The 19182-nt window shown below is 45.4% G+C and overlaps 1 protein-coding gene and 1 long non-coding RNA gene across 3 annotated transcripts in view; one reads left to right on the top strand and one right to left on the bottom strand.

The window, feature by feature from the left end:
• The window catches only part of LOC138582021 (uncharacterized), a 275880-nt gene that overhangs the window by 147823 nt on the left and 108875 nt on the right, over positions 1–19182 (top strand). The gene's annotated exons all lie outside the window — the stretch shown is intronic.
• The window catches only part of SYNGR1 (synaptogyrin 1), a 116114-nt gene continuing 98615 nt past the window's right edge, over positions 1684–19182 (bottom strand). Inside the window, exon 4 of one of the 2 annotated variants that reach the window (XM_069652947.1) lies at positions 1684–4159. In XM_069652947.1, the coding sequence (XP_069509048.1) occupies positions 3935–4159 (225 nt within the window). In that variant the 3' untranslated portion in view covers positions 1684–3934. The other variant, XM_069652948.1, reaches the window with a different exon arrangement.

Consider the following 19182-nt stretch of genomic DNA (forward strand, 5'->3'; position numbering starts at 1 on the left):
ATTGGCACTAGAGTTGTTGCTTCGCTTGATTCTTCACCTGCCCTCTGCATATGGCACTGGACTGAAGCAGGCAGGACAGATTCTACATTCAATTTGAAGTATCCAGAGCAATGGGGGTGGGATATTTGTCAGGTCTATCCTCGATTTGTGACACCACCCATGAAAGCATTCCTCTGTCTCAACTCAAATGAAAAGGTTCGTAATGCGCTCAGACCTGGGGAAAATGGTAATGATGGGGCTGTGGTGAGGTGATGGTCCAGGCCATATTTGTGCCGATATGTATTTTAACTTTGTCATTTTCAAAATGGTTTTGTGCCACTATCTTTAAGAAGGTAAATGAACATGTATTGCAAGAATCGAGAAAGAAATCAACAGCACCCACTGAAGGCTGTCCTGTTAGGATTACATAGTCAGTGGTGACTCCAACATCAGACCTTTATAATACACCAGGCAGATGGTAAACAAGCTATAGTGATTTGCTCAATATGCAACCTTTCGGTGAGTGTGTGTTGGCTATGACATTTTGACAGAAGAAACACAATGACATGGGCTTTCAGATCTCACATGAGGGACGTTTCTCCCTTTAATGGGATAAGGCATTATCAAAACAAACTTTTGTGACTGATCGCAGCGAGGGGTCATGATGCCCATGCCATGTGGTTCCAAAATAATGCAGATCAAGGCCAATTTTCAGAGCGATCACCTGTGACTGAGCAGTAAGCTCATTGCTTGAAATGTGCATTTTAACACTTCCACTAGTCACTCTTTCATTCAAGGCGATCAACGAGTGAGAGCAATGAAAGACCAAATCTGCAGCCGCCTTAGATTCCTGGAGGATCAGCTAAAAATGTGCAGAGACAAGTTTCAAAAAGTTGACAATGTATGACCTTTAAGAAAATATTTGTTATGATTAGTTAACTCCACCTGCTATACCGCTATAACCATGATATACCGTCATTTGGCAAGAAGGTTATCATACCGCCATAAAACCAATACCGTGACACCCCTAGCCCCCACCCACACTCTGAAAATGCACGTCTGGCTCCTGGGGATGCAAAGGATCCAATTCCAAGTCTTGCACATCACATAGAAGACCTACCCAGGCAAAGATCTACAGAGGATTTCCCCCTCCTCTACCCCCCAGGAATCTCCGATTGAGACACTGAACCTCGGTTTGCAAAGAGATGGGCAGGGGGGAGAAAGACAGGGAGCCTAACACGCTCTGCATCCACCTGCATCAGTCTCATGAACAAAGCCAACTTCCAGAGATACAGGCATCGGTGTTCAACTTCTCCTTTCAGAAAAAACCTTTCATCACGACCATATGCATCGGGACCAGACCCACGCATCCCTCTTTTGGGGGGGACCCGCAGCTCACCACAACCTTCGGGAAAGTTCCACTGAAACATTGACAGTCAATGGTTTCCATTCATCAATATCACCCACCTTATATCCAGCACGCCTCCTAATCACGCCCCCCCTCACTGCCCACAGACCAACCTTCAAACCCAACTGGACGGACTGAGTGACCACCAGCAAAGTCGAGTCACCTCAGCCCCCACAAGTCTGAAAGATCCTGAATTGGCCATAACGAGACACATTTAAACATTCCAAAATACACGCAGTTGGCAACGTAATACAAAACACACCTTTTCTGTTTGCCCTTTTTAAATATCAGACCACTTTATTTTCTTGCTTGTTACTTTATTGATCGTGACATTTTTGCTTAGGTCAGTCACCCTTATTCCTTTCAGGGAGGATAACAATAAAACAGGGTTAGTTGCTTCCAGTTTTTTAATTCAATAACCTTTTTATCCTAAGTCACACACGGTAACTACATATTTTTAAACACTGATGAAAAGGTCAAACACGTGTAACCGCATCATTCAGGGTGCCTTTGACATACATATATAGAGAGATTTATATTGCACGTCATTATATATATAAATATATACATAGATATTTGTGTTGTGTACCGACTGGATGGTGATTGGGCAGTGGAGTAGCGTGGGCGTGCTTGAGAGGGGCACAGATTACTTGCAGACACTTTCTTGGTCGGGGATAAAAGTTAATAGAGTAAAACTAAAAACATGGCCCCGACTTCTTAGCGAATGGACAGTGGCAACTCGGAAACAAAGCGAAATGCGGTTTTCGTCCAGCTGATTTGTAAACTTAGTCCATGGTCAGGAGACGGTAGGCGCGGCTGGCAGAAAGGGTGCTGCAACATGGTATACGTGTCTAATGGGCGCCATCTAAAGCTGGAATGTGAGACCAGTGTGTAAAGAGAGCCCTCTAGGACACGGACCGGTGGGTCACGTGACCGCGCGGGGGCTGGACATTCTATCAAAGTATGAAGCGCTCCAGCGAGTACCAAATATCGGTTTTGGGCAAACTACCCGTAAGGCGCTCTCTATAGCATCTGGAGTATAAAAAGTATTCGATTGGCGCTTTCAGTGGCTAGAATTAGAGTTTTGGCGTTGAAATGATTCCCTTTAGAGATGTATTTTGTACAGGGGTTGAATGCGCTCCTTGTAGTGCTTAGAATACGATATGCGTATGTGGCGCTTCCTCCACTGTTCGTGTTGGTGATCTGTGCTCAGTGACACTCCTCTAGTGGCAGGAATATTTCAACTCTTTGCCGGAATAAGAACATCAGTGTAATATGCCGACAGTGTCTAGGATATTAATGTATGATTAGATCTACTTGTCTGCTCCCTCTGCTAGCTGGAATTTGAGATCAGTAGAGATGTGTCTTGAGCTTCCTCTACTGGCCTAAACAGGATGTCAATGTGAGACAACCTGACTACTGTAGATGTGGAAGAGTGTGTAGGCAAGCTTCCTCTAGCAGCCTTAATACATCAGCGTTGGATTATCTTCACGTGGCTACTATGCGAGAAGCCTGTGATAAGCTCCAACTACGTGGACACAAAATAATTACTTCGTTTACAAGACCATCTCGTCGCAGCCCCTGCCTTAAGTGTCTGAATTTCAGGGGACCGGAATTTAGTGTCTGCTTTTAATGTGTGATGAGCGCCCTCAAGTGGCTATAATAGAATATAGGTGTGTGGTGATCACCCTCTAGTGGCCAGAATAGAATATTGGGGGAAGAGTTCTCTTGAAGTGGCTGGCATAATAATGTGTGGCGATTGGCTTCCTCTAGGGACCTGAATGGAGTGTGCGACAAACTCCCTAGAGTCATGAACACAATATCGGTATCTCTTCTCTAGTCTGTTGAGTTGAATATCCGTGTGTGATGGCAAGTCATTCCTGTATTTCACTACATCACCAGCTTATATCTCAAAGCGATTCCTTCTAAAGGATCATTGGTTGGTTAAAAAAAAAAAAACCTCTGCGCTGCCGGGCCTCTCCCCATGGATGCAATTACTATGTAACGACCAAACCACAGTAAAAAAAAACAAAAATGTAAAAAAAAAAAAACCTTCACAGCCCGAGTAATTCCTGCTTTAGAAACATTTCCTGATAAGAGCATCTCTTCACAGCCCAAGTCTGCTTATTCCTACAGAAGGAACCGGGGACTCTAGTTTTCCCCCCCCCCCCCAGGTAGAGCACTCCTAAAGTATTAAGTTGGGGGTTAGCCCTAGACAGAACTGGCATGAATGACATGGCTGGCCTGTGCCATCCTACGCCTAGCTGCCACAATGCTGCTTGAACTGGAGTAGACACCCTTAGGTGGCCGGATGCACCACTGCACGATACAGAGGGGCAACATACTTCCATCCCAGACACTACTGGTTCCCAGGAGCTCCCGACCCAAAAATAATCATCTGATCACACGTGCAATACCATGTATACTAGTACAAGCCTCCCCACATCCAACGCCACTGAGGTGGCACACAAACAAAAAATAATAAGATGGTAGTTAGTGAAAGTGTCCACTGCCCCTGGTCGCCAGGGCTTCCACTGGGGTGACAGTTCAGTAGTCCTGGGTCTGGTATCCCTGGGTGTTGGGGTCGAAGGCTTCAGTTGGCGCAGAGTGCTGGTAGTCCTCCACACCAGAGTCCTGGTAGGCCTCCGTGCCTGTAGCGTAGGGTGCGTATGGGACGCCGGGGTCCAGGCTGGGGTCCGTGTAGTCCTGGGAAAACAGGGCAGAATCTGCACCAATCCGGTACCGCTGAAATGCCAGGAAGCCCTGGCCTGCCTTTTTTTTGGGGACGGGGGAATGGAAGGTAAAATGCGAAGAGGGCCATGCAGGGAGAGCATGAGGGAGAAAGACATATGGAATGAGGAGGGAAGAGCCATGGAAGTTATAACGAGCAAGTGAGTTGAGGAGGGAAGAGACATCAGGATAAGATTAGGTCATGGGAAAACATACAGAGAATACCCCGAATGAACAAGAGGTGAAGAGGGTAAGCAGGGATGCAAATGGGAATTATCCAGGTCAGCAGTTGGGATGAGTGGGTGCAATAAGGAACATTCAGGGGATGTTCAGCGCAGGAGAGTGTGGTGGGTGTGGCGAGCAGGAAAGGAGCAACATGGGTCGGTAATGGGTTAGTGAGGCACGGGATAAAGACACAGGTTCAGAGGGTGAGAAGGAAATGTTTATGCGAGCAAAGAGGGGCAGAAGCAGACAGTTAATAAATCACGTGCAGGGAGAGTCACGTAGTGATAGGGGTGAGGGAGAGGGAGATAGGGCGGTGACAGTGAGCGTTGGGGGAGAAGACAGAGACAAAAGCTTTTGTTAGTAATGGTTAAATTTGATCACACAACATACAGATAAAGGAACGTTTGTAAATACATTTCGACACCAGGTAGAAGAGGAGTTCAAGTATTAGGGGTGTAGTTTAGTAAATCACAAGAGGTTTCCATATTCTTGGACAAGACGTGCCCTTAGTTGTGGCCAATAAGAGCTCTTAGCCGCAGCCAGTAAGGGCCTTATCGGTGGACAGGACCTTGGAGGAGACATGTAGGCTGAACTTCAAACAGGAAGTTGCTCAGCTGGCGATCGGATGTAAACCCAAGTGCTTGTCAATGGGGCTGAAATCCAAGGTGCACAGGCCTTGTGGCTTCAAATTCTAAACATGAGGCATGGTGGTGTTTTGTTTACTGCCACCGCTCTTTCCTAAAGGATAGAGAAACTAAATAAAACCAGTCAGGTGTCAAAAGCCCGTCCATAGGCATTGTGCGCTAGTCATACTGTGAATGGGGGTAACAAGCAGAGAAGGACATTTGACACAAAACAGAAAGAAAAAAGGCTTTGCATTAACGTGATAGTGGATTCCTGCTTGGCTTTTCGGGTTTTTGCAAGAGGTGAGGGGCTAGGAATGTATGGCAGTGGAACCCTTTCCAATACCCCTTATCATTCTCTCTGTCCTCCTTGCTGAGCCTCTGTTTTCGGTTCAGAGTTGGGGGGGTGAGGAGGGGAGGCAAGTTTACCAGTGGGAATATTTGGATGTAATGATTCTGTAAACTCCACTTTTTAGTGGTCATAAGGCACTTTAGTGTCCAATTTTGGTAAAGTGTCGACCAGGGGCTGGCACGAGGCTCTAGGAATTGCTTCTTTGTAAGGGTGCCCCATGGTAGAGGTGGGGGGTGTTAGGTCAGAGGGGGAGGCGGGCTTGGGAACAGGCGGCTGTATTCCTCCTGGAAGGAGATGTCCTTGAGCCGCTGCAGGGCTAGAGTTGTTGAGGTCAACTGTGGGGAGAAAAAGAGGAACAAAGGAACAATTTGAATGAGAAAGTGGCGAGAACCAGAGAGCAGTAAGAAGGACATTGTGCTTAGCAAAGGAGATTGCCACGGGTGCCGTGTGTCAGAGGTGCGAGGAAGGCAGAGCTTGCAGATAATGGAATAGTCATAAAGATAAGAGTGGCGAGGATGAGACGGCGATAAGATTAGCAGTGTCAGGCGCTGCTCCTGCACCGGTGGTGAGCCACCTTAACAGAATGAGGATTGCTTGATACAACAACGAAGAGATAAACACCACCTACCTGTAACAACTGTCTCGATAGCTTCACACACTATGCAACATCCTGCCGTGTAGTGGTTGGTCTGGACAGCTACTGCAACACGAGATATTAAGCAAATACCTCTGTGCCTCAACTCGGGGACAAGTGGGACCTTGAACCTTTCTTTTCACTTTTACAAAAAAAAAAAGCAGTGGGACTGTGGCCCGATCTGGGATGCGGGAGTGGCGGGAGCATGTAGGACACATGGTAAGGACTTTTGGGGTGGGCAAAAGAAGAGGGTCTTCTAGGTTGCCTTTCATTTTGTTCCCTTCAATCAAAACATTTTTCGCAGTAAGTGCTAGTAGTGCTTTGGAGGAATTTCGGCCGACATTCTATAAAATGCGCGTGGAGGCGGCAACTCAGAGTGGTCTCTGGTTGACACCCTGATATGTCGGCTTATATTGTGGTTCAGCAGTTCCTCACTCTTCCAGTTTATCATAGTTCAAGTGTACAGAAACAACTATGGGTGGGGGAACATCTGCTTTCCAAAAAGCACTTTTCAAGCGAAGGAAGGAAGGTCCTGACTTTTTAATGCAGCACAATGATTGTGTTAAGGATGCCTGCCTTTCCCTGTACAGGATCCAGGAGATGCCCTTTCTCCATTATCTATTGGCTGATGGTAAAGATGCTGACAAATACCCCAAAACGGTGCAGGAGTAATTGCATTTATGGGGAAAATACATGTAGACACCTTTGAGTGAGGAAAAAAAAAAGAAACAGGGTAAACTACAACTCTAAAATGGTACATTGCTCCATGAAACAAGTTATCTGTTTTGGCTAGAAAGGTTCTGGCATGCCTTGTTCATCGTGGTTATTCAAAAAATACAGTGTATTATATAATCTTCCATAATCACATAGTAATGCAAACAGGGGAGACAACCAAGCTAAAAGCTAGCCCTGGGGAAGGACACCCTGTCGGGGGTGCCTCACCCTAGGTGGCGTATGGTGCCCCACCTATCTAAAAGGGATAGAGGCGAGAGCTGTCCCTAACTGCCAGCATTGGTCGTTAGCTAGTCTACATTGTAGCAAGAATTGGCCATCAAGCAATATGCAAACAGCACAATCCACGAGTCTCACGATTGTGAAGATATTGGAAACTTAAACTAGATTTAAGAAGTTACACCTAATGAATAGGATTGCGGTTAATATAAATCCAGAGGACGACCATGAAGTGGTCAAAACACATGTTGGCTGCTGGTGTCATTCTAACAAATGAATATACAATTTCCTTTTTGAAGAAAAAACAAGAGTGTTGTACTATCAACTATAATCAGATATTGGTTTATGTGATGTTAAGAGGGGTGTATGGGCGCAAGTAGTCAGGTGTTACTCCGATACATCTTATTTTGTGTGACTTGTGTGACTTTGGGCTCAAGTCATAGACCAACCTGGGATAGTGCAAGCCCACCCCAGACACCATAATGGTTTAGTTATTTCGATTATCTATAACTTTAGCATTTGTGGTAGTTACCTCAACCTGGTAGTAGCCCCCACCAGTTACTTACATACTGATGTGCATTCAATGACTATTAAAATAAACAGCAAGGCAGAATATCATTTAAGGTACAAGATAAAACTGCTAAGTGTCTTGGAGAGGTCAAAGGTCAAGCCACCCCTCCCCCAAGCTAATGCTCAGGTCAGGAAAAGTGAAGTTAAAGCGTTGAAGGGCCTCAATACCAAACGTGTTGAAGAAATAAACAATAGGAAGAGAGCTAGGAGCTTTTCCAGAGAAGCTTGAGGTCGACATTCTCAAATCAAGGACACCTTAATTCTCAGGTACTGCAGTGTAGGCCATTGCCATCAAAGATGAACTCTCAAAGCTAATACGGTTTAAAGAATTGTACAGAGTATCCGTGATTTAATTGACCTGCAATGTAAATATTGGTTGTATACGAATTGTTAGTTTTACAACTGTTCGAATTACAATTGACCTTTTCACAATTGACCGATTTGTGAAGGTCAATTGTAACATATATGCGGGGGAACACCCCTCAACCCCCCACCCAACGCAAAACCCCCCAAATCCATATATATTTGGTCAATTGTGAAAAGGTCCATTGTGACCCTTTAAAATCGGTCAATTGTTCATTCGAACAATTGTAAACAAACAATTTGGGTAATACCTAAATATTGATCTACCATTGAATACGGATCCGGATATTCTTGCCAATTGGCTTAAGGTTGCTTTTAAATCCCTCTTTTATAGAAGAGTGACCGGGGGATCTGAAGCACAACAACACTATATTCATGACACTGAAGAAAGGGATCTTAAGAACCGAAATGAGGAAGAAACCCACTTAAGAAGTCCCAATGTAATGGACTTTGAAATTGATGGAGTTACTTTTGACTGTAGTTGGTCAACTTGGCCGGCAGTGGCAATGATCTTAGCATATAGTCACAGTGGGAAAAGTCTGCGTCAGCCTTAGATTATTAGTCCTCAGTGGTAGACGAGCTTTGTTGGGAGTATTAGTGAAGGAGTACTGAACAACACATTCAAAGGCTGTAAAGAGAGTGTCTTAATGAAATATAGTGGGCTTAGCCAGGTTATTTATTACATGAACTTATTAAATGCAGTGATACTGTACGACTCGCCATACAGGGTCACCCACACTACCTAGGGACATAATGTTAGAGATGTGATCTGTTCAAACAAAGGGAGCTCTGAAGGAGGCATTACAATTTAACTTCAACCAAAAGAATGGGTAGGAATAGTCAGCTCTGACCCAACTCCAGTGTGTGAGAACTTCGTAATCAACACAGAATATCTTGCTGAATATTTACAAATTCACTACCTGGGGGATGCGCCAAATGTAAATCAGGGACTTGTGTCTGCACAGGAAGGGAGGAGGCAGATGCAATACTGGTTGGTTCCCTTTCAGTGCATCCATTATCCGTAAGGGAATTTACAGATCAAATGGGGACTTTGCAGGATACTACAATTGAAAGAGACATACAGTGTCATAGTTTGTCATGGTAAATATTTGTTCATAATGGGATCCTAAGAACTTCTTCATAATGAACGACACTGAAAGCGATCACATGCCTGCAAATCTTACAGAACAGTTTTGGGTTAGATGTCAGTGCTCTAAACCCCCAGAAAGACTAAGGGCTCATGTTGACTGGAATATTCTAAACAGTCGTATAATTGAAAATATAGAGCATAATGGAAGGGTATCTGACATGTTAACATTATGTGTGTGATTGAAAGTCAACAATTATGCCACATGGATAAATTAAGCATCGGGAAGTCCGACTGCAGCATTCCACCATGAATGCACTAAAAACCAAAAGATCAGTCTGGCTATTGACTGGGATTCAAAGATCCCTGCTGTGGCCAAAAGCAGCTTGCGCAAATTGCTCAGCTGAGCAAAATCAAACCAGTGCTAAATGTGACCCTTTTTTGCAAAGACAAAGATCGACTATAAAAGGGCCCCTGTGGGACAAGACACAACCAATGTGGTGCTATGGAACAGCTGTGCTGTAGTTGGAATTTTACTAAAGCACAATAACAAAGAATATTTTGAAGGGGTAATTCTACTGAATGACATGATTGCATTTGAGACGTTTTTCAATAAAAGGTGGCCAACGAGTTACAAAAAACACATTGGAACGAGGTTTGGATGATTGGGGGCAGTTCATAAAATAGCATTTTAAGGCCAACTTAGAAATTCCCCATATCAACTAAAATAAAAGTGACTTAGATACTAAGAACTCATGATAAGGTGAAGGAACTATTGTGTGTGTTAAATTAAAAAGGCAGCTGGTTCCGATGACACTGCAAACACGGTTCCATTTACAGACTCTACACAGAGCCATGGATGCTGAAGATGGGAACTGCCATCTTGTAAAGGGCGTCTCTGTCTATTTTTAACAAAAGGGGACATGAGACGAGCCTCAGTCCACGTATCCAGTGGCGTGAATAGATGACACCGAGAAAGACTTTGGTAGCCTTTGGTAGGGTGCTTCTCGAGAAGTTAGGGGGCCTGATCCCCAAATGCTGAACATGCCTCTCCGAGGGTCAAATTGTGTATCCTCATGTATCTTGATCTGGGAGTGAAATGCACACGCTCCCCCCAAAATCAGCACCTTTATGCCTCCATAGTTGATTACGCTGAAGTGATGAAATGGAGATGGAGCTGTTCTCCCAGGGTATTACATACAGATATTTAGGCAAAGGTGTAAAAGGACAAGAAAGGGACACCGACGGGGGAAATTAAATCTGCTAATCGTGTAATACTGGGGTGTCGCGTCCCCCATCTGCTCTTCAGTTTATTTTTGGCTGTCAGCCCATTTGAACAGAATAGATGGGCACCCCCCGTTCAGATTGGCGCCACTAAACCTCGTGCAGTGTTTTATGTGAAAGGCCGGGTCATTTCCTTGGTCCCCTTGTGGGCTGCAGAGGTATCTTAATGCCCTGGAGGAATACCCTTCAAGCAGAGGTCAGCACAGGGGTGATAAAGGTTCAGTCCTTTGAAAGATGTGCAGTCCTAGCTAGATGAGACCAACCTGATTCCACGATTGAAGTTCATAATACATTCAGTTACCCAGCTCTATTAGTCGCTTCGGGGTTAACATATAATTTTGATATATATCTAATCCCAGGTAAAGAAAGTGACATCTGTAGGTTTCGCATTATGGGAGGATGTAAGAAAAAGGTCACGTGGAAGGCCAGGGTTTCTTTGAATTCCATTATTCTGAGTAATCACAACTGTGTTGCAAGCCACGCATAGGCACTTTTCATCCCTTATGGGTTACCAAAGCATCCGTCCCTCTTCATCAAGTAGGTGGTATTTTAAAAGTAGGAGGTATTTAAAACACTACATGTTTTTTTTTTACTCCATTCCACTGTACTCGGAGCCAGGTCCTAAGTGTCTTCTTCTAATGTATAAATGGATCTACAAAGTGCTTTCCCCTGGGCTATTGCTGCTGCACCCCAGGATCACATACTGCCATCTCAGTCCCTCCTCAGCCTCTCCCTTCCCCGCCCACGTTGAGCTGCCACACGCTTTTCACTCTCCTGGCGTCCCACCTTTGGAACAGACCCCCTGATAGACCAAAAAATAAAAATAATCACTGTTTTAAGCTGCACTCTAAACATGCGCCTCCCATGAAGGAGCACTTGAGACCTACAGCGGCAACGCCCCCCACCTGTTTTCAACTACTCTGTTCCCATAAATGTAAACCAATGTATATAACCAAGCTGTAATGCATGTGCTGTAAACAAAACAAAAAACGTGACTATTCGTCTCCACTTTCACACTCTCCTGTTCATCAATTGATCAATGCATTCTACTGGCCTCCTACTGTAAAGCACTAGGAAACAGGATAACTGACTCCTGTTATTTCCTATGTACAATCTTACAGTTTGAAGCACTGCGTTCCCGCAAACAAATGAATATCTACAGATCCAGATGTGGCACAGATATGGGGGAGCAAGAAGTTCTCTTCACTGGATACGTTGGAGGGGACCTTTTGGCTCCAGCTATTGTCGCTCTTCCACAATCCCGCAAAAAGCGCAATCAGGATTGAGCTATATTTAAATAGTCTAGCACCCACAGAGGAATCCTTAAAATGGAATTCATCAAAGTAGGAGGAAGAACTTTAGCGGGACGGCATTCAATGCAGGTGGAGGTACGTTGGGCAGCTTTAAACACGCTCGCCCAGATACTAGCTTTGCCTAGACACTACCATGAACTGTTAGAGCAAGAGGAGAAATTAGAGTTGCTTGGAGGGGGTGCATCCTATAGAGGTTTCGTTGAGGTTTCCTTGTGCTAGTCCGAGCCAATATACCGATACCACTTACCTGACCAGATACTGCCTAACGCAACCAGATAAAATCCAGTTATTCTACATGGACTGGCACATAGTAGATCAGAATTCACGCACTTTGCTTTGGGCAGGTTACATTGGCACAGCTGTGCCAGCCGATGACCGGGCTGAGTGAAGATGGGAGACTGTGTCTCTACTCAGATGCTGAAGAAACACCTCATGGATACATCGATTAACCTCTTACAGATAAATTCATCTCTATACTAGTGGCTAAGAATACACAATTACCTGGATGAGTGGGATATTGGATTTGGCTGAGGGGGAGATTAATCATCTGTGCCTTATTAGCAGATTTGTGGCCGAGCAAGCCGGTCCATATGCACCGTTACTTTAAAGCTATATGTGAAATTAATGTGTTCTTATTCTGATCACTATCACTTTTTTAAGCATTTGTAATAGTGTAATCAGAACACATTGCATGCATCTTTTAATGACATTATCTATAGAAAGGTGATGCACATAGTTTTGGCTTATTTGGCATTCCTATAGTGCTCATCTGACTTTGGTAGGGCCTCAACGGGCTGTGGTAGGTCTCTATGCTGCACTGCCCTGTTATAGGTTGTATAAACTTTGGACGACAATGCTTGTTTGCCAAACAACATTTTAAAAGAAACTGTTCAGTAACATTTATATAGCCGCAAAAATATGGTCCAGTGTCAAGTGCTGTGCACAGAGCACCAAGCGGGATGAAGTAACGGGTTCTTCTTGTCAATCACTAAGCCGAAACCAAGAAGCAAGTTGATTGGTAAGTTAATTCCAAGACTAAGTACACAGGTAGGACCCGGGGACAAACACTGGTACATCCATCCAGCCAGCTAACAGACTAACTGTCCAAGTGACATCACGACATTCCACCCTCACACACAAATGCCAACTACAACATGGAACCCTCTAGGGAGCAAGATGCGACGTGGTTTCGGTCCTAAACAAGGTTCTTAATGCAGTTTCTCCAACCAGTGTCTTCACTGGCCTAGGAGCCTAAAAGGTTTTGCAAGTGTGCGTACAGAAGAACACCATGCAGTGGCAACACTTTTTTCTGTGTAAAATAGTGCAGGGCTTGTTCTCTTCGACTGCTTCTTTACCGACTCCATGGGCTGGTGCAATAACCAAGAAAGTGAACGTTCACGATAGATGGTTTTACGTCAAGTTTTTGAATGACCAGAAAAGAGGATGCCGCCATCTGGCTCAAAACCAGCCAGTTCCAATCTCAAGTTGATACCATCCATCTACCTGATGGGGACTTCTAGGGTCCCCTAGAAATGTGTGTGGCTACTGGGGTCTTAAGAACAGCAGCATTGCTCTCACTGTCTCTCCGTATTAGCGGGTGGGGGGACTACGGGGAGGCTGGCCCCCCAGCGACGGTTACTTCGGGAAGACTGCGCCAGCTGTAGGACTTGCAGGACGACACGCAAAGGCATGCTGTGTGCATGACATCCCACTCCCCTATGCGGGTACACACCCCCCATCCATTTTAGAAGACTGCCATTTCTCATAGTTGAATGTCTCGTTTCCCCCTAAAGGACAATCGTCTCCCAAGGTAAGAGTAAGTCGCCACACGGTCTGGAACCTTGCCACTAAGTTGCTACTCTCAAGGCTAGGATGTTGCACAACCCCTTCCTCACTGGTATGCAAGCATGTGGCTCGGTGTAATTGTATGCAGGACCAGCCTAGCCACGAGTTGAAAGAGCCATGTAGAGTTGCAAACCTAATGCTATGAGTGTGATGTCACGTTGGAATCTCTCAGTTTGAGGGCTCCATCCACTGCAGTCAGGGTCAGCTTCAGTGGGAAGGTACAATGGAACTCCATAACAATTAGTTTTGTTGATATCTTGTTGGCTTTTTATTTATTTTTATAATTTCCAAATTGTGCCTTAACCCCAACGGGACACTTTGCAAATGAGGGGTAAAAAATCTCTATTTAACAAATGCCAATAATTATAGCCATGTATGTCGGCATAAAATACATTGGAAAAAGGAGAGGCCTAGTAGGGCACGATAGTATAAAAAAGTAGATTTGCAATCGTTTTCAGAAAGCAAGTCAATCAGTGGCACATGGTTGTTGGAAGGGAGCGAGCTCCTCAAATGAAGGGCTACTGCAAGGAATCCAGTTGCTCTATGAAATACATCGGTGAGCAGGCGGGACAAGATGGATTTTAGAGGGGGTGGCACAGACGTAGGCAGCCCCAATAGGATGGTCCTGCTGGAGGGCATGAGGGTTTGTCCAACAGAGAAAGTCAGTGGGGGAGGGAGGAATGCGACTGCAAGATGGGGCATCCCCTTGTTAGAATGGAACCTTTTTCTGTGGGACCCGGGACCGCACTTACTATAACAAAATGGTTCCAAGTCTCGGAAGCAATGCCGTCTTTACTTCAGGATGTATTGCATCAGCGCTCCAAGCATCAGGAGCTTCGTGTGAAGTTGGTGTTCAGTGATCATGCAATGCCCTCATTTCCCCCGCATGTCTGCAGGGTCGCACTGGGCTGTAACATTTCAAGCACCAATGAAAAAGTGGCCCACAGTTCCAAATAGCTATTCATTCCTTTTGCGATATTGTTTAAATAGTAACCAAGGGGGAGTTATTTGAACAAATGTGATGCAAATTGTGCATTTGAAATAATATTTCTTCAGCAACACAGGTCAAAACTACTAGCCACCTAGTGAAGTAACTCAAACTGACCCACATTGGCCAAAAAACTGCCCCACTTTGACCAAAAAAAAACTGCCCCACACCAGCAGTTTGCATTTTTGTTTTGGCCATGGGCCTTCTGCCCTCTAGGCCAGTCTGAGCTTGCATGTCGGCCAGATAGCACAGCGAGCTGAACGCTCGCCCCAATATCTGTGCACAGCTTGCAGGGTCAAAACAGCCTTTCATTCAATCGAGGTCGATAAACGGAGTACCACCCTGTGGGATAATAATATCCTCGGTTATTTCAGAACTCTGATACCCATGGGTATGTGGCGCCATTATGTGAACCTCACAGAAGGAGATGAAGGTGCCTGGCCCCAAGGCTATCTCTAGAAATTGTCATTTGATGGTTCCTCTTCTCTGAGCTGGAGGATCTAGTGTTTGCCAGCTTGGTGCCTGGTGTCACTTGGAGGTGACTTAATTTTTTTCGGTAGGTGCACATGCAACTCCTCATATGCATTATGTGCACGCAGGATTCCATCACTCTTAGCAACACCTTGCACGCCCTCGCTGTCAGGTGGGCTGCTGTCTGGGACTGTGTGATCATGCTGCAGAAGAAACTTGGCCTACACACCAGCGGGCAAGGTCATTGCCTTAGATCCTTAATCCTAGACAGGAGGTCGATTGTGTTGTGAACACAATGGTTCTTTACAGTGGACGGTGAATCAGGGCTTTCACCCACTAGTCGTACTGGTAATCATTCACTGACCATCTACCACGGTATCCCAAATTACCAAAGGGCATTTCCTGGCCACTATTGGGGGCTGACTGTATGATATGACATTTATAACACGCCTAAACACAAGTGTTTCACACAACGCATTGCTACAGATAGGCTGGTGGGTCAGGTGCTGTGTCAGAGGGTCGAATCTGGAATGATCACACTGCTTTGCTGCTAGTGAAGCCTGCGCGTTTCTTGTATGTGGGAATATATAAGTGTGCAGGTATCATGCTCCTCTGCCCCACGAGCCCCTTCATATATAGAGCAGTTTGCTTGTACTGTGTTAGGCAGGGGTAATGTAAAGAAGGCAACATGTTCATACCCAAATCAAGCTAGCATTTATTAGCAACCTCAAAATGAAGACCCTTTCAAAAGTCTCCTGTGGAGGTCCTCATCTATTCCTGCCTGGGTTTCTGTTTTACAATCTCTTCCCTTAGAGGCGGCGTGCACTGCAAAGGTAATCCTGCACACCGCAGTCTCCAAGGTTTGAAATGAGACACTGAACAATGTGTGTGGAGTCAGGGGTGTTGGGGCAAGGGAGAAGAGGAAACCCTGCTAGGCGGCTCTCAGGAAGGAGTGGAGGGATGGGGGCGTGCGGCGCATGTCATGGTAGGTGCCAGTAGGTCAAAGGTCGAGCCAGTTTTGGCCCCATTACAATTCCGTTTTATAGCCTCTACACCGATGCAGGTTTAAGCTTGGGCTAGGAAAAGCGCAGCCAGTCACGTTAGACAACTGCATTTCGAAAGCCAATCAAACCACTGGTTAGATTTCCAGTCATTACCTGTAAAACGCTGCCCAGGTTGAGACAGTGCAAGCCATAGGCCAGGCGGACCCCTCCACGAGATCCCAGCAGACACAGTCACTCGCCGAGGTTCTGCTTCTAGAAGGCCTGCAAGGAGGTGGAGGCACAATCAGTCATGCGTTAGGCCTTTGACGTCTGAAGGCTGGTATGACGATGGTGGGCTCAAATACCGTATTCAAATGATATATCTTTACACCCAATGAGAAAAGGCCAGAGGCGGATTTCAGGCGGCCCTCAAAAGCTTGTAGTGCTGAGGCTGTTGAAGGTCTGGTAGGGCTCCATGGATTGTGTCACGCAAAAACCATTGGCTGATGGGGCTGGTGCTGTGTCAGTCAGATCCCTGTGAAGAGCCTTAAACAGATATGGATGTTGCGACTCCCTGAATTGCTACGGGATGAAAGACACCGGTTCTTGGGTGGGATAGTGGCTCATGAAGCTGCTGGGTCTGTTCCAGCATCTGCTAGTATATCGATCATCTGCAGGCATCTGTATTAATGTTATTCCTTGGGTTTTATGTCCTGAAATTACCTTTGAGCACAGCGTTTTAGGGCCATCCACGGTGCGATTATAGATCATTACTATATCATAAATCCATTATTGGCTCCCAGATGCCTATCGACTCTGAATGTGCATTCGTTCTTTATACTCGGGAAGTAAACAAAGCACACCTCTCTCTCTCTCTGCCAGGGCATCTTGCTGGACGCCCTGGTGTCTGCATAAGGAACAAGATGTATGCAGTCTATTGTGCATTGCAAGCTTGCGGTTTAACTCTTAGTAGGACAGAGGGTGCGGCACACCGAGGCCATGTTGATTTGTCTCAGCAGCGCCATGGTCTATGCAGTCGAGTTGAGGGGTCAATGCTACAGAAACAGTTTCTTTTCTAAGCAGAGGAACTCGTGGTTCTGCAGATGGTCTGAGTGGGAGCATCAAGGAGACGGTGCTTGCTGTTGGCACTGGGCAGGTGGAGTCTGGTTGCCCTACGCTTTGAGAAGGCAGACATTTAATTTCATATCTAGCATAATTATTGCCTCTAGTTACATACTTGTTTTCGCTATATACTAAATATTTCTGTAACACCAACATTAATCAAAATGTGAGCATTAAATCATCAGGCTTTTTTGATGCAAGTTAGTTTGCTGGGTTTACACATCTTGCACATGGCCATGTGTGTGAACCAATGACAGCATGTTCCAATAGCAGTCCAGCCAGCTAAGCCTTACACTCTTCTGTAAAAGTTCAACTATACACTGTAGGTGAAGGGTCACCTTACGCATGAGGCAAGACCCATCACCATAGTGATAAATTTAGCGGTAAGAGTACTCGAGGGATGTTGAATCCCGGATCCTCCTAGGCTACTCCCTAGCAAGATAAAAACATTGATTATTAGGCGAGACTGCGTCCCTGCTTTTTAAAACAGAAGGATGAGGGGTTCTGCAGGCTGGCCTCCTTGCCAGGCGAGGGGCCTTCTATAAAAGGATCAATCATTTGAAAGACCAAATCATGAAGAATATTAGGCTTTTAAAAGATAAACAACCAAGTTTAACAGAACTATGGGGTTTAGAAAAAAGTGGTTGACCATGAGCCCTGTGGGCAACGCAAGTGCTGCAACGAAACTTGCAGGAGCACAGAGGTGGCCTTTTGGTATATTTTCGTGTACTAAGTAGTCAGGGGGTGGCAGGTGGAAGATCTGAGGCAGCCCGTGACCGGAGAGCTTTGGGTAAAAAGTGGGAAGAGGTTGTGGCTTGTTGGGGGGTATTAATACCACATCACCATACAGAAAAGAGGAGTAAGGGGAATGTTAGCCGAGGACCAATAGGATGAAGTGGGTCATCGTTTCACTAGGATTGTAGTGACCAGTGCACTTGTTATCTCCGTTTCTAGATAGTGTCTCTTGTCATGTGCCAGTGAAAGCTTGAAAATAGCTTGCTAAAGATATTGCCTCTACCTGGGGCCAAAAGAATGGCCATGTAGCCCTCGGCAACTTCAGACCTCGGCTACATGTGTATGTTTCTGGGCGATGCCTTGTATGCTGGGTCCTGGCTGCCATTTATCAGCAATCATTATTGCAGCGTTTGGGTCAACATGGTAGGAGGCTGGATCAGCCTTGCCTGCAGGTATTTGGTAATGTGCATCAGGTGGGGGTTCACAGCACTTCTTGTAGGTTCTCCACAAAGTATTCCATGTGAATGGAGGATTGCGCAAGGGCGGCCACACTTGAGCTCATTTGGTCAATTAATCTCATACACAATGATGGGCGCAGGAGTCCCATGGTCTGGGTATGGTGATGAAAGGGTTTAACCTTTTGATAGTCCAGAAAAAAAAGGGAGCCATTACACACATTTGTCTTAACTTTGGTGTCCAACGCCGATACTGCATGTGAAAACAGTCGGTCTTTAAACTTGCAGTCGAATTTGCACATTCCAGTTGGATTTTTGCTACCCATGAGTGTGCGTTGGGTAGGGCAATGCACCAGCTGGTCTAGAGTTCTACTTTATGCACTAGTTTTCCATGAAGCAGGCAAACACTTTCCTCTTGGAAGGCTAGGATTTTCACTTTCATTGGTGACCGAGTTTGCACACGTGGATAGCATCAATTTGATACAGAAGCCCTGTTGAAGCCTCATCCAGTAAGGCCAAGCCATTGGTGAACAGCAGTACATGGCAGGGGGACACTCCCTATTTTGTACATAGCGCCTTGTAGTATCTGTAAATAGTGGTATACCCTGCTTTGTAAGTAATGTATCACATCTTATGCTTCTTTGTAACTAAGCTTCGCACTGTCTTGTAACTGCTGCACCCGGATACCCTTGGTTCTGGTGCGCATTATAAATAATAAACAAACAAACAAGAAGAGTACATGGTGTCGGTCTGTAAAATGCAACAATGCCGGAGGTTATGAGGTATATAATGGGCAACCTGTCTGTAAAGCTCTGTGAGGTCTGACGATAGGAGCGGTCTAATGCAGCATTTATCTGACAAGTGCTACAATGCTGTAGAATATGAGCTATACCACAGGGGCCCGGATCTATAAATCACAGTGCTGTCTGAGGGAACGCTATATTTGCCCCATTTCCCATGATTCAGTGTAATTACAAGCAAGCTTTTAGCAATGTGTGCACTCCTAGCATTTGTTTTGTGGCAAACTTTCTGTATGGGCACTGCTTGCCCGATTTCTATCACTC

Source organism: Ambystoma mexicanum, chromosome 3q, assembly GCF_040938575.1.
Source record: "Ambystoma mexicanum isolate Mex_15411 chromosome 3q, UKY_AmexF1_1, whole genome shotgun sequence".
Taxonomy (NCBI): domain Eukaryota; kingdom Metazoa; phylum Chordata; class Amphibia; order Caudata; family Ambystomatidae; genus Ambystoma; species Ambystoma mexicanum.